This window comes from Calypte anna, chromosome 5 (genome assembly GCF_003957555.1).
Source record: "Calypte anna isolate BGI_N300 chromosome 5, bCalAnn1_v1.p, whole genome shotgun sequence".
Lineage (NCBI taxonomy): Eukaryota > Metazoa > Chordata > Aves > Apodiformes > Trochilidae > Calypte > Calypte anna.
Window position 1 is genome coordinate 13,672,232 of NC_044250.1, and position 12,732 is coordinate 13,684,963.

A 12,732-nucleotide genomic window follows, 5' to 3' on the forward strand; every position below is an offset into this window, starting at 1 on the left:
GGAAGCAGCTCTTTTAGCAGAGTGATGCTCAGACAAGGGAATCCCATGGCTATCAGTGCTGATGCTCTACAGCAGGAGTGGCCAAGCTGATCTTGGCATCACACCAAAATCCCCAGGGCTTGTGAACAGGACTCTGGAGAGCAGCAATCTTCACTCTTCTGCTCCAGGTCATCAATGCACTTGGGTACAGCAGAAGAGTGGGCACATCAGAGGCCCTGGGAAGCAGAACCACTCTGCCTGTGCTCACCTTGGGACAGATAAAAGCAGAGCATGGCAATCCTGACAGCAATGAATCTTCAAGCCAGGAGCCTCAAGCCATTTAACAACTGAAGGAGTTTGTGCCTGAACCCCGGCTGGCAGGGCTTGCAGAGCCTGCCCTGGGATCAGGCTGAGGAGAGGAATTCCCTGGGAGAAAATACAACTGCAGCACAGGCTGGGCTGTGCATGGAGCAGATTCCCCTGGGAGCATTGGTGGGGTTCATTAGGGTGCAAACTATGGAAGAAATCCCTCACACATCTTCACATCCCATCTCCCCTCCCCCTGTCTGTAAGCAGGACTGTAAAGCACAGCCACAAAGCCAAACCTCAACCAGATTAAGTGCAGGACAAATGTCACAGAATTGTCAGGGTTGGAAGGGGCCTCTAGGGATCATCCAGTCCAACTGTCCCACTCAAGCAGGATCACCCAGCACACATTACTCAGGACTGAATCCAGGTGGGTTTGAACATCTCCAAAGAAGGGGACTCCACAACCTCCCTGGGCATCCTGGGCCAGTGCCTTGGCACCCTTAAAGAAGTTTTTTCTCAGATTTAAATGGACCTTCCCATGTTCCAGTTTGTGCCCATTGCCCCTTGTCCTGTCACTGGGCACTAAGGAAACAAGAGTCTGGCTTCATCCTCCTTGCACCCACTCTTTAGACATTTGTAGACATTAATAAGGTCTCCCCTCAGCCTTCTCTTCTCCAGGCTAGAGTCCCAGCTCTCTCAGCCTTTCCTCAGAAGTAAGATTCTCCAATCCTCCAACCATCTTCATGGCCCTCTGCTGGACTCATCCCAGAGTTTCTCTGGGAAAAGCCCCATCAGGCCCAAGGGCATCAAAAGTCCCTTACTCACAGCAGGAGGAACTTGGAAACTCTGTTATGGACAGAACACCCCTGGCTTGGGCTGTGCCAAAGACAGCACTTTGGGCACCCCTTTTCTGTGTATGAGGCATATGTGCCTCTTCTCCATCTGCCCTCTTGCAAAATAAGTTGCCATGCAGCTGTGCACAGCTGGTTCTGACTCTGGTTGATCTGCCTGGCCCTCCTCAAGCAACAGCTTTCCCCCAAATCTGAGCCCATCCTTGCCTACTGCAAATGGAGGTTTCCTCAACCCTCATCAGCCCCTGACCAAGCCCTGGTCTGAAACAGGGATCTGTAACCAAGTTCCCAGTCCCTCTGGGCTGAGACCAGGGAAGAAGCACAAAGGACTAAACAGGAGATGAAGAGAGAGAGGAGTCAGCTCCTCCTTTCCTTGCCATCCCAGGGGTCCATGCAATTGGTGGGAGCTTTCCTGCCAACTCCCCTGGGTCTAGAACAGGCCTCAGGAAAAGGCAGGGGGGACTGGATGGCTCTAGGAGACAATTCCCCTTGCAAGGCAAAGAAATGCATCCAAGGACTGAGGTTTAGAGGCTGCAATACCAGGCAGGGAAATCCCAAGCTGAAAGGAAAACACCTCTCCAAATGAACCCCATGCCCCCACTTTGACATCTTCTACATCCCAGCTGGAAAAAAACCAGGCACCAGCAAGCACAATGGAGCCAAGAGGTGCCCAAAATACAGGATACAAGCCCAGGACACCCTGGTTCCATCTCTCAGCCATCCAGGTCCTCAATTAAACACGCTTTTCTCTTCTGATGGGTCAGAGCCACCAGCATGGCATAAGCTCCCCCAACATCCACAGCCAGGGGAGGGTCTTGGAGACCCAGAGAGGAAAGCAGCATTTCCATCCCCCAGGGAAAAAACACATGGAAGGGAACCCCAGTACCAGCAGACACTGCAGCTGCCCTCCCTGGCTCAGCCCTGAGCTGATGAATGGAATAAATCCAATGTCCTGTCCACCTCCCTGCCCTGGCAATCCCATTCCAAGAGGAAGGTTGGAAGCACTATTGCAGTTCATCACATCAGAAAAGCAGCGTCAGCTCCCAGCCCTGGGAGGACCTGGCCCTTTACAGAGCTCTGAATTGAAAATGCACATCACACCCATGCCCCATGTGCATTTCCTACAGAAAAAATAAAAATAAAAATCCTTTTTCTAGGCAGAAACCTCCAGCACTCAGGGGACACAAACAGACACATCCTGAGACACAGGGGGGGTGGGAGTGGGGGGAGAAATCAGCCGGCTCAGGTAAGTGTCACAGGACACTTATGCTCAGTTATTCCAGTTGGGTGCTGCTGGAAAAGCCATCAGTAAGTTCCAATCTGCTTTTCTCATCCTGCTTTTGGGAAGGGGGGGCTCGGGGGGGGGGGGTGTAATCTCTTTTCCTTCCTCCCAGCGCATCGCGTCTGCCGGAGAACGGCGGTGAGAAAGCAATTCAGCTGATTTCAAGGGACCCAGACCTGGCTATTCCGAAATCCATTTCCCTTCTTTCCCCCTGGCCCCCACCCCAATCGGAACCGGCTCCCCCCGGGGCAGGTGGGCTCTCACCTGATCAGGTTCTGCAGACCCTGCTTGCTGGAGTTCCTCCTCAGGATCGCGCTGGTCATGGTGACCACCACCACCAATATCACCACTACCACTACCAATATCACCACTACCACACCACTATCACCACTACCACACCACTATCACCACTATCACCAGCACCAGGGCTGAGCTCTGGGCAGGGTCCCGGCTGCCGCCCCCTCCCCAGCGCCTCAGGCAGCTGCCCGGCTGCGCGCTCCCGCGTCCCCCCTCTCCGCCTTCAGGAAGTTCTGCAGCTGGTTTCCTTTTGTTTCTGCTCGCCCCCCCCCCTGCTCCACACCCCCGGTTTGTCTCCTCCACCTCTACCTCCTCCTCCTCCCCCCCCGCCCCGTGGAAATGTCACGGGGAAGCCTCTCGGGGCGCAGCCGCTGGGTCCCGCAGCACAAAGCCCGCAGCTCCCCACTCCTCAGCAAGGGGGGGGCTTCTCCCTTCTCCGCTTTAACCCTCCCTTCCCTCATCTTCTCCAGCCCCCTCCTCCTTCCCTCGTTCAATCCCTCCCCCCATCCTCCTCCCCTTCCACCGCCTTTTTTCTACCTTTACCACCGCTTTCCTGAGCACGCAAAAAAACCCAAAAAAAACTCGGGAGGAGGAGCCCAGGTTGGCAACTTGGGCTCTAGGTCAGTCCCGGTCCGTTGGACCAGAATTCTTCCTCGAAGGACTCGTCTCCAAACGCTCCCCAAAGGCTCGGAGCTGAACCAAGAGCCAGCTAAATCCAGAGAAAGCTTTGTGCTGGGAAGAGACAGATGAAAGATGTTCTCTTGGGATGGAGATAGCAGCTGGATTCTCTGGAAGCCACCGGGCAGGCAAACTGCATGCAGCTCTTAAATCTGCCCCTGCTCTAGTGACAGACTCTCCCGTGCCTCAGTTTCCCTAGCCATCAAAATGGGCAAAAATAATCTGGCAAAAATAATCTCCATGGAACCCTGATAATTCATTTAAAAAATGCAAGAGTGGTTGATGAGGGACTAACAACATTGCCACCTGCTAAAACATAATGCCCATCTGTCATATGTTCAGATGAGTGTTCTTTATGCTACCATGGGAGCAGTCTTAGGAAAAAAAATATTTTAATTTTTTTTTAATAGAAAAAAGGTCTTTTTTCCTTATCTGCATCTCCTGGAGCACATGAGCCTTTATTAGGGAAGAGATCTGCTGCTGTACAGGTGTCACAGGAGTTATGATGGGACTACCCTGCTTAGACCTTCCTTCTGCTTTCAGCCCCTCTCACTGCATTTACATGGTCCCTTTCAATCATTTCTGACCATTTTCTTGGTCACCTGGGTAAGCTGAAGTGGGGGAGTTGCCCATGAAATACACCCAGAAATCTCAATAAAAAGAAAGTGCATTAAAGGCAGAGCAGAAGGAAGTGCCTGCCCTCCTCCTCACTATCTCTTCATTTCAGATATTTACTGAGCACTCCCAAAGTGAGCAGGAACGACAAAAAAAAAAACCCACTAAGCACAGACACTGATGTTGGCCTCTCTGTGGACTGCTCAGATGCTGTCATACTGCTATATTATTTTTTTTTTTTTTTTTGCTCTCTAAATCTGGTGAGAAGATGCAAAAGAATCCACCACAAAAGGTATCTGTTGCTCAAAAAAAGAGCCTGTCCCAGCTCTGCAAGTACTTACAGGAGTAATGAGGTTTAAGCATGAGAACTCTCCTGTTGACTTCACCACAACTGCCCACAGAGCTGAAATGAAATATGCACAACCAGGGTTTTTTTTCTTTCCTTGCAAAGAGAATGGGTCCAAACCTGCCACTGACTCCCAGGACCTGAGCCAGCCAAAAACACAAACCAGAGGAGCAGCCATGGGCCAGCAGCAACTGGGGGCTGAATAATATCCCAGCAGCTTTTTTATTTCAGGCAGAGATGCCAGGTGAGCCCCAAGGAGCTGAGGAGGAGCTGGGGGAATCAGGAGAAGGGCTGAGCTGATAGCCCCCCACTACCTACTGGATGCCAGATCCTCTGTGTAAAGGGGCAGAGGGACTTAAGCTGTTGTTTCCCCCAGCCTGGACACCAGAATTTGTCTCCTGGGGGCTGCCAGCATGAGGTCCTCTTCTTGCAAGCACTCAAGCAGACTTCCACCCCAAGCCCAGGACTGACTGCTTCTCAGTGACAGGGACCTTCAGTAACCAGGGGGAATAAAACCCCTGCTGGGTGATGAAATCCAGGACCAGAGAGAGGTTGCAAAATTAGTTCTTACTGATCTAAGGTGCTAAATTGTGAAGCACTGAGGAAAGGAGTCCCTACATTGCCTCCCTGCTGCCTTCACAAGGTAGCTGTGCTACTCCACCTCTTGGGAGGTTTCCTGCCCTTCTTCCTGGCTTTCATCTCTAAGACAGACAGCAGATATGGCAATAAAGCTTATTCTTCCTCTGACAGCACCAGGGTCCTTGCAGGAGCCCCAGGGAGAGGAGGACAGAGCAGGACCCTCTTCCTAAACTCAGAGTTTGCAAGGAGGAGGGAACCATGCACCCTCAGCAGCACATTAACAGGGTCACTGTCCCCATCTCTGTGGGACAGGGGGCACTTAAATCCACTATTCCAAAGCTGAAAGGCTGGACCTAAGGGTTCACAGGAAAAGAGAAGTGGAGGAAAAATCCATCACCCTGCAAAACAGGGGCTCCTTCTGGCCCCTCTTCTCCCTCTCTCATTGCCAAGCCCAGGTGCACCAGGCTGACACACACCAAGGGCAGGGAGGTCAGTGTCCTACATCATCAGTCCTACAGCTGCTTTCCCACAAACAAACCTCCTGGTCCCCCCAGGAAGCAGGCAGGAGTGCAGCAGACCCAGGATAAACAAAATGAAGGATTAATTCATCTTTTTTAGCACTGTTTAAAGAAGCAGCAGCACCAGGAATCCCTGCAGCACAAACCTCACCCTGCTAGAGGAACAGGGATGCCTGGAGCACCCAGAAACAGGGTGCAGAGCAGAGGAGAGCTTCCAGAGCTCTTCCCTGCAGCAGGGGAAGGAGAGAAGGGGAGAGTCCAGGAGGGAGTGAATTTGGCTCCATGGAGGAGGGAGGGAGGGCAGAATTCCCAGAGAGATAGGGCTGCACCAGTTCCCACCAATGACACAATCACTCTGCTATGTAGGACTGGTTGCAAAATCAGTTGGAGGCTAACACATGATCTAAAAAAAATAAAAGAAAAAAATGGAAAATTTAAAAAATAAAATAAAAAAGAAGCAAAAAGAAAAAATAACTCTAGTCCTGCTAGCACAGAAAAGCAGCCCAAAGAACTTTCTGCAGTGGGATGCAAAAGCACTGCATGAGCCCCAAGGTGCAGTCATTTTGAGGGCCAGTCCTTTAAATGTGCCATCAGCTGCCAGCATGGTTTCTAGAGGTCCATGCCATGTCAGTGGTGGGATCCCACCCAGAGAAGATGTTCTTGCATGAAGAGCTTTGGCTCCCCAGCAAGAATGAAGCAGCTTTGTTTCAGCAGGGGACCCTGCACTTCCACCATAAGATGATGGAGCCTCCTAAGACGATGGAGCAGAATGGGGGTCTCTCTGGTTTGCCTTTTAAATGATGTATCCTTCCCTCTGCTATCCCAAACCTCTCACCCCAGCCCAACACCTCCCTAAGCTCTCTTCACCACGCACATGAAAACCCCACTTCAAAACCAGTCTGGCAGACCCTAACCCTGGGAGTCCCAGTTCACTGAGGAGCACAGCCACTGGTATTTCAGTTGTATAGATGGTGTGGTTAATGTGTTATCCTGATGGCCAGGCTTTGCCCAGCTCACCTTCATCCCTAATTCCCAATTAGCTTATTTTGCCAGCACTCACTTCTGGGCTGCCAAATAAATACAAAGGCCAAAAGAGGCAGGCAGAGAGAATCCCAAGAAACAGGGTGTCCCGTGGCCAAAAGCAGCTCCTTGTCTCTTTCACACCAAAAAACACACCAAAACCATTTTAAAACAAAAATGTGCTGTCAGACACCTCAGCAAATGATGTGGGGAGACCTTCCAGTAACCTTCCAGTACCTGAAGGGACCTACTGGAGAGCTGGGGGAGGGACTTTTCACAAGGGCATGGACAAGGACAAGGAGTAATGGCTTAGAAGTGGAAAAGAGGAGATTTAGGTTAGCCATCAGGAAGAAATTCTTTGCCATGAGGGTGCTGAGCCCCTGTCCCAGGGTGCCCAGGGAAGTTGTGGGTGCCCCATCCCTGGCAGTGTCCAAGGTCAGGGGTTGGAGCAACCTGGGCTGGTTGGAGTTCCCCGTGCAGCTTTCTCTTTGTGACTTCTCTCCCACTGTACACTGCCAAAAGGTCAATTAATTAATCTTTAACTAAGTACTGCTCTGAAGTGAAGTCTTGTCTGTGGTTTTTTTCCTACTCAGTAGTCAGTAGGATTAACTTGTATAAAAGTTAGAGCAGATGTCTTGCTTTTCTGAAGACTTTTTTTGTGCTTTAGAGGTGATTGGAGGTGGAAAAATATTTTAAGGGATATTCCAAAATGTTTTACAAGTGATATTTTGTCTTAAAATTGTCTGTGATTTAGTTTTTAAAAGTCATACTATTCAAGAAATAATTGAAGGTATTTGAAATACCTTCAACTAAATACCCCTGCCTATGCAGGGGCATTGGAACTAGATGACCTTTAAAGTCCCTTCCAACCCAAACCATTCTGGGATTCTTTGTTCTGTGCAATTAGCTGAGGGTGCAGGGGAAGAAATCCCAGCAATATTTCCCTGCAAATCTCCCTCTGCCCTGGCTGGGACTCAGGAGGGAGCATTTCCAAGCCAACACATGACCCAAGGGAGGGGGTGCTCGAGGTGGGAGCTGCTTTTCCCTGGCCCACAACCTCAAAAAAGCATCATGAAGAACATGTGGAATTGTGAGCAAGTCAGCAAACACCATGTCACACTAAATCTGAAGTATTTGGCTTGGGATCCATGATTGCTTTCTTCCTGTGGCATCCAAAGAGGCAGAAAGGAGAGGGGGAGGAAGCTGGGTCTGGAGGGGACATCCCTCTTCCTCTGCCACCCTTCTCCTCTGTGCAGAATGGAGGAGGGACCCTGTCTATGGGGCTTCTTCAATCCCAAAATCCCAATCACCTCCCAGTGGCAGTGGAGGTGGAAGTTTCAAGCCTTGGAAGGGAAGCTGCTTTGCTCCAGGGGTGACACAAATGAGGGAAAGGATTAAGGAACCAAAAGGAACGACTAAAAGCTGGATTTCTAGAAGGGGGAGAAGGGAAGCAAAGAGAAGCAGTGTGAGCATCAGCCAGGGGATGTGCAACCAGGGACAGATGCCATGGAGTCACTGCCCTGAATTGTCACTCAGGTTTTGCAGCCCAGGGCCAAGGCCAAATGACTCAGCCAAGCCCTGGAGAAGCAGAGCTGGTCCAACACTTCCAGCCAGCACTGAAGGGTGAACCATATCTTTAGATTAAGTTAAAACAACAGAGCCATTGGGAGGCAGGAAGACAAAACAATGGCTGCAGATAAGACACTCCCAGCCTGCTCAGGAGGGTCATTACAGGACAAGAGACTGGCTCCAGCTCTTTGGGATGTCCCTCCAGCCAGGGTCAAGAAGGAGGACAAAAGATTTTGGTTGGGCTGAAGAAGCCATACTCAGCTGGGTGCCAAGAGGTTGTCCCTCCACTGAAGGAAATGTCTAAAAAAGGCCCCATCATGTTGCCTTGGTGAGCTTTGCTCACCAGTTTGCTGCTGAATGAATGTAAAGCTTGAATGTCCATTTAAAATAAATGGGGTGATCTTTGGTCCAGCTGAGAGATGGACACTGGGCAGCTGCAGACTCCTTCAGCCACCTCTCATGTTTTACATGAGAGGGACTCAATCTGACACAGAGGCACCACCTTCTTTTACCAAGTGGCATCCGTGTGATGTGTTCAGTATCACCCAAAACCAAACAACACACTTTGCAGGGTGGGACTGCTGGGTGTGTTCAGCCCTGTGCCTGAACCTGGTCATCTTCTGCCTGGTACAAAATCCCTCACCTGCAGCTGGCTTGAGGCTCAGCTATAGCCCCAGACTGCACCCCAAGCAGCTTGAGCATCCATCAATCCCTGCCTCCCACTGCCAGGATGGCAATGGGAAGTCTAATGGATAAGAAGGAATCCTGAAGCATCATCTGGCAGCTCCTGCTTCTGAGCTGTACCCTCACTTCAAGCTGTCCCTTGTCCTGATCTCAACCTGCCAATATCCATCCATCATCAGGGATCTAAAAAGCCTGAAGACCAACCCAGGGTTCCATCAAGGGGGGTATGGTCATTAATACTTCAAAGTGAGGGCCACCCCAAGGTTAAGAAGAGCCCCTCTGCACAAGGGGGAGCTGAGGTTGTGTCCAGGAAGATGGCAACTGCAGCGAAGAAGCTGCAGAGGGAAATGCCACCCCAAGGAAGGAGGAAACCCCAGCAGCTTTTGTGTTACATCAGTCTGCTCCTGAGCACAGCTCATACACACTGCTGGCAGCTCCTGAAGCTAGGGGACAACTGCAAGGAGACACTTGTTTGAAGAGGAAGCAATTATTGCCATCAGTTTTGCTGAGGGAGGACTTTGCCCCTCCCAAAAGGTTGGCAGTGGTGATGGTTTGGGGTCTGTCAATAATTCAAGGTTTGTCAATGCTCATGGCTCTGGAGCAAGCTTGCAATGGAAAGGAAAGTGCTTGTGCAGCAGAAAAGCACACGTATGCACAAGCAGAGAAGAAGAAATCATATTTTCCAAAGTGTCTGGCAAGGAGTTGATAAAAGGCATGGCACACACTGCCTGTGCAATACAGCAACAGCAACAGGGCTGGGAGAGAGGCTTTTTGGTAACACAGAATTTGTCCCTGGCAGAGGGGCTGATTTCAGAGGGAGCAGACAAGCATCCAGCTGATGCAAAGTGGCACAAACCCTGCGTGCAATAAACCCTGAGCTGTCCCAGTCTCCATCCCAAAGCCAGGACACCCCCTAAGCACCACTGTATCCTCCAACAGCAACTCTCCCTTGGGGTTATTTCCACCCTGGGGGATGCAGTCAGGTCCTGCCAGGCCCAAACATCTCTGCTTTGTTCCCAAACCAGCCCCAGAAGAGCTCTCCCTCTGGGGTGCAGCAGAGGGTGGGTGTGGGTGCCCCAGGGATGCAGGCTGGACCCTGCCTCTGCCTCCCCTTCGTCCAGCAGCACCTCCCTGATTCCACTCCAGCAATGCTGGTCTGGCAAAACCTCCTCTCCTTACTCCCCAGGTTGGTTCCTGGGACAGCAGAGCTTTCCTCCCAGCCAGGTCTCTCCAAAATCCAGGATTCCCAGAGGCTACACAGCCAGACTTCTCACCAAGAGTTTGGAAACAGCCAACCCTCCAACCAGCAGAGAGTCTGCTGTGGTTTAAAATAAAATTAAAAAAAAAAAGGGAAAAGGTAAAGCTCAAAGAAAGGCTGCTGGGCAATTCCCTACTTTAACACATACCTCCAAACCCAGAGGTTCACACTGCAAGATAAGCTCAGAGGTGAGGCAAGGCAAGCCAAGTTTTGGGTGGTTTGTTTTTGAGTTGGTTTTTTTTCAAGGAGAAAGGGGCAGTGAAGCCACCTGATACCTCCCCTATATTTAGAGACTGTTCCTTAGCCCTGATGCCCCTGCCAGGGTACCTGTAGCCAATTTGGAAATGCTGAAGTATTGCCCAGCTTCATTAAATTCTCCATCTGGTGCTTCCCTGTTCATTTCCCTACCATTTTTCTGCTTTAATGAGCCCAGCTGGGTCAGACTGAGCAGGGATCAGCCATCCCTCCATCCCTCCATCCCTCCCCCAAGGACTCTGGTGAGCTGAAGGATCCAAAGATTCTCCACCTATCAATTTTCCCAGCTAGTCTCCTTCCAGTCCTGGGTATACTTAGCAACAGCACTCACCCAGACTCCTCTAAGGATCTGGAGAATCCAAGACAGCTGGGAAAGACGTGACAAAGCCAAGCCTGAGGCTGCCAGCCCAGCAGAACCTCCCCCCAGGCAGTGCCCATTCATGGGCTGCTCTCTGCAGCACATGGGGTAGGGAGCCCCAGGAGATGGGGGAATGAGGGAGAAACCCATTTCTCAGCTCAGAGCCCACAGGTGAGAGAAATCAGGCTGGTGAGCCAGGTTTCTGCTCTCAGGTGCCAATATCCTGCAGAGCTCAAGCACAGCAGTGGGAGAGCAACTAAGGTCAGGGGCTGCTTGGAGCATCCAGAGCTCTATGGAGTGTGCCCTAATTAACAGCCCCAATAACTACTGGGTTATCTAGCCCTGGTGGAAGGCAGCTCAGGCTCCCACTATCCAGGGTTTGATCCATCACCCTCTTGTCCCACCAGGACAGCAGGAGCCAAGCAGCCACCTCCCCAGAGCCCACCCCAGCTGGAAAAGCTTCAGCCCAGGCTTACACTGCAGGAGTTTCTTATGCAGCCACTTCAGTTTGAGGAAGGGAGCACAACACCAGTTTGGTTCAGGTGGTGTTACACTGGTGTCAGCAAGGCTTTGCCAGCAAGTCCCCATCTGTGTGGGGAAACAGAGCAAGCCCTGCCCAAATTAGGATTTCTGGGACATTTCCTAAGACAAGCTCCACTTCTGCATGCACTGGGCACTGTGCACAATAGAGAAAGTTCCTCCTTTAAGCAAACCTGACAGCATTTTTCAGCCCCTAGCTCCTCACTGTGCTTTTACACTGGGATTTCTTTCCTGGCAGCTGTCTCAGGATTCCCTGCTCACCTCTCCAGGAGCACCCTCCTGACCCCATCCACACCCAGGGCAGCTTGCAGAGAGCTTTGTCCTCAAGGAGAGGAGATCAGAGAGCTGAGCTAGACACAGGGGGAGAAAAGATCACCCCAAAGGTTTCCTTCCTCCCTTTTCAGAGTGCAAAGCACCAACCAGCAAGCCTTTAAATAACACAGGTAAAAGCAGGAGAAGTTGAGAGCTACACATGAAACTATTACACAAGTCAGGGGGGAAAGTAATTCTCCATATTTCAAAACCAAACAAATAAAAAAAAAGGAAGTTACCATTTGCTTGCCACTTCTTTTCTATCAAGCTTCTTGTTTCGTGGTAATTCTAAAATGCAGCTAAGGAGGAAGGGTTGTGCCATCCTGCCATCAGCAGTCATATCCCTGGTTTTTTTAAAACAAATGTCTAAAGGCTGTAAGGATTGGGGTGGTAGAGACCAGACCCCTCCAGCCAGCCTCTGCTTTTGCTGAAATTCCAGCAGAAAGCAGAGAAGGGAAGGAGCTGCCCCTGTGTCCCCACCTGGCCCTGGCTCTGCCCATCTCCCTTGCACCTGCAGCAGCAAGAGGGGACAGGGACCATCTGCTCCATGCTCCTGCAAGGTGAACTGAGCCTGGAGCAGAGGCATGGTCAGGCTGGAGCCATGCTGGGAATACCATGGAGCACACTGAGGAACCCTCCAGCAGCCAAGGTTTCCCCTTTGTTTCAGCAGAGCCATGCACAGAGCCTTCCACTGCCTTTTGAAGCTTCCAGTCAAGCCCTCAGCCAAAGATAATTGCTGTCAGATGTCAGGCAAAACTACAAGCTGGCACTACAGGAGATGACACAGCTTTCGCCTCCTGTTGTCACCCAAAGTGGGTTTTTTTCCCCATCAGCACTAACTGTGCTGGCTCTCAGAAGCCCTAGGGAAAGATGCTAATGCAAGCTTTGAAGCTGGAGGTAGAAAATCAGGCAACCCCCTCCTCCAAGCCCCTGGATGCTCAGCCTGAATCTAGTCCAAACCACTTTGGGGGGGATGAACCTTGCTTATACCCCAGCTTATCTCTGTCTGCCTCCACCTCAGACTGATGTGGTCTCTGATGCTGGTCCATCCCCTTTTAACCCCATGGAAAGCTGTCCCTGAGGGTGCAGACAGACCCCAGATTTTACAATCTCTGCTGATAAAAAACCAGAGTGTAGGCTGGTGGAGGTGGAGAACCCTACAGCAAGCAGCTTGAAACCTCATCAGGTTCATTAACTTGGAGTCAAGAAACTTTAGCAGGTGCTGCAAGGAGAGAAGGCAGCTGGTTTCTACCCAATGGTCTTAAAGATGGGGCTGATTTCA

General features: G+C 51.0%; 1 protein-coding gene across 3 annotated transcripts in view; it reads right to left on the minus strand.

The window, feature by feature from the left end:
* LSP1 (lymphocyte specific protein 1) overlaps positions 1-12,732 on the minus strand; it is a 44,466-nt gene that overhangs the window by 31,299 nt on the left and 435 nt on the right. Inside the window, exon 1 of one of the 3 annotated variants that reach the window (XM_030450953.1) lies at positions 2,686-2,940. The exons of the other annotated variants lie outside the window; for them this stretch is intronic. Coding sequence (XP_030306813.1) covers positions 2,686-2,744 — 59 coding nt within the window. The 5' untranslated portion in view covers positions 2,745-2,940. Of the gene's footprint in view, positions 1-2,685; positions 2,941-12,732 lie in introns of those variants that run through there. 3 annotated transcript variants of the gene reach the window in all.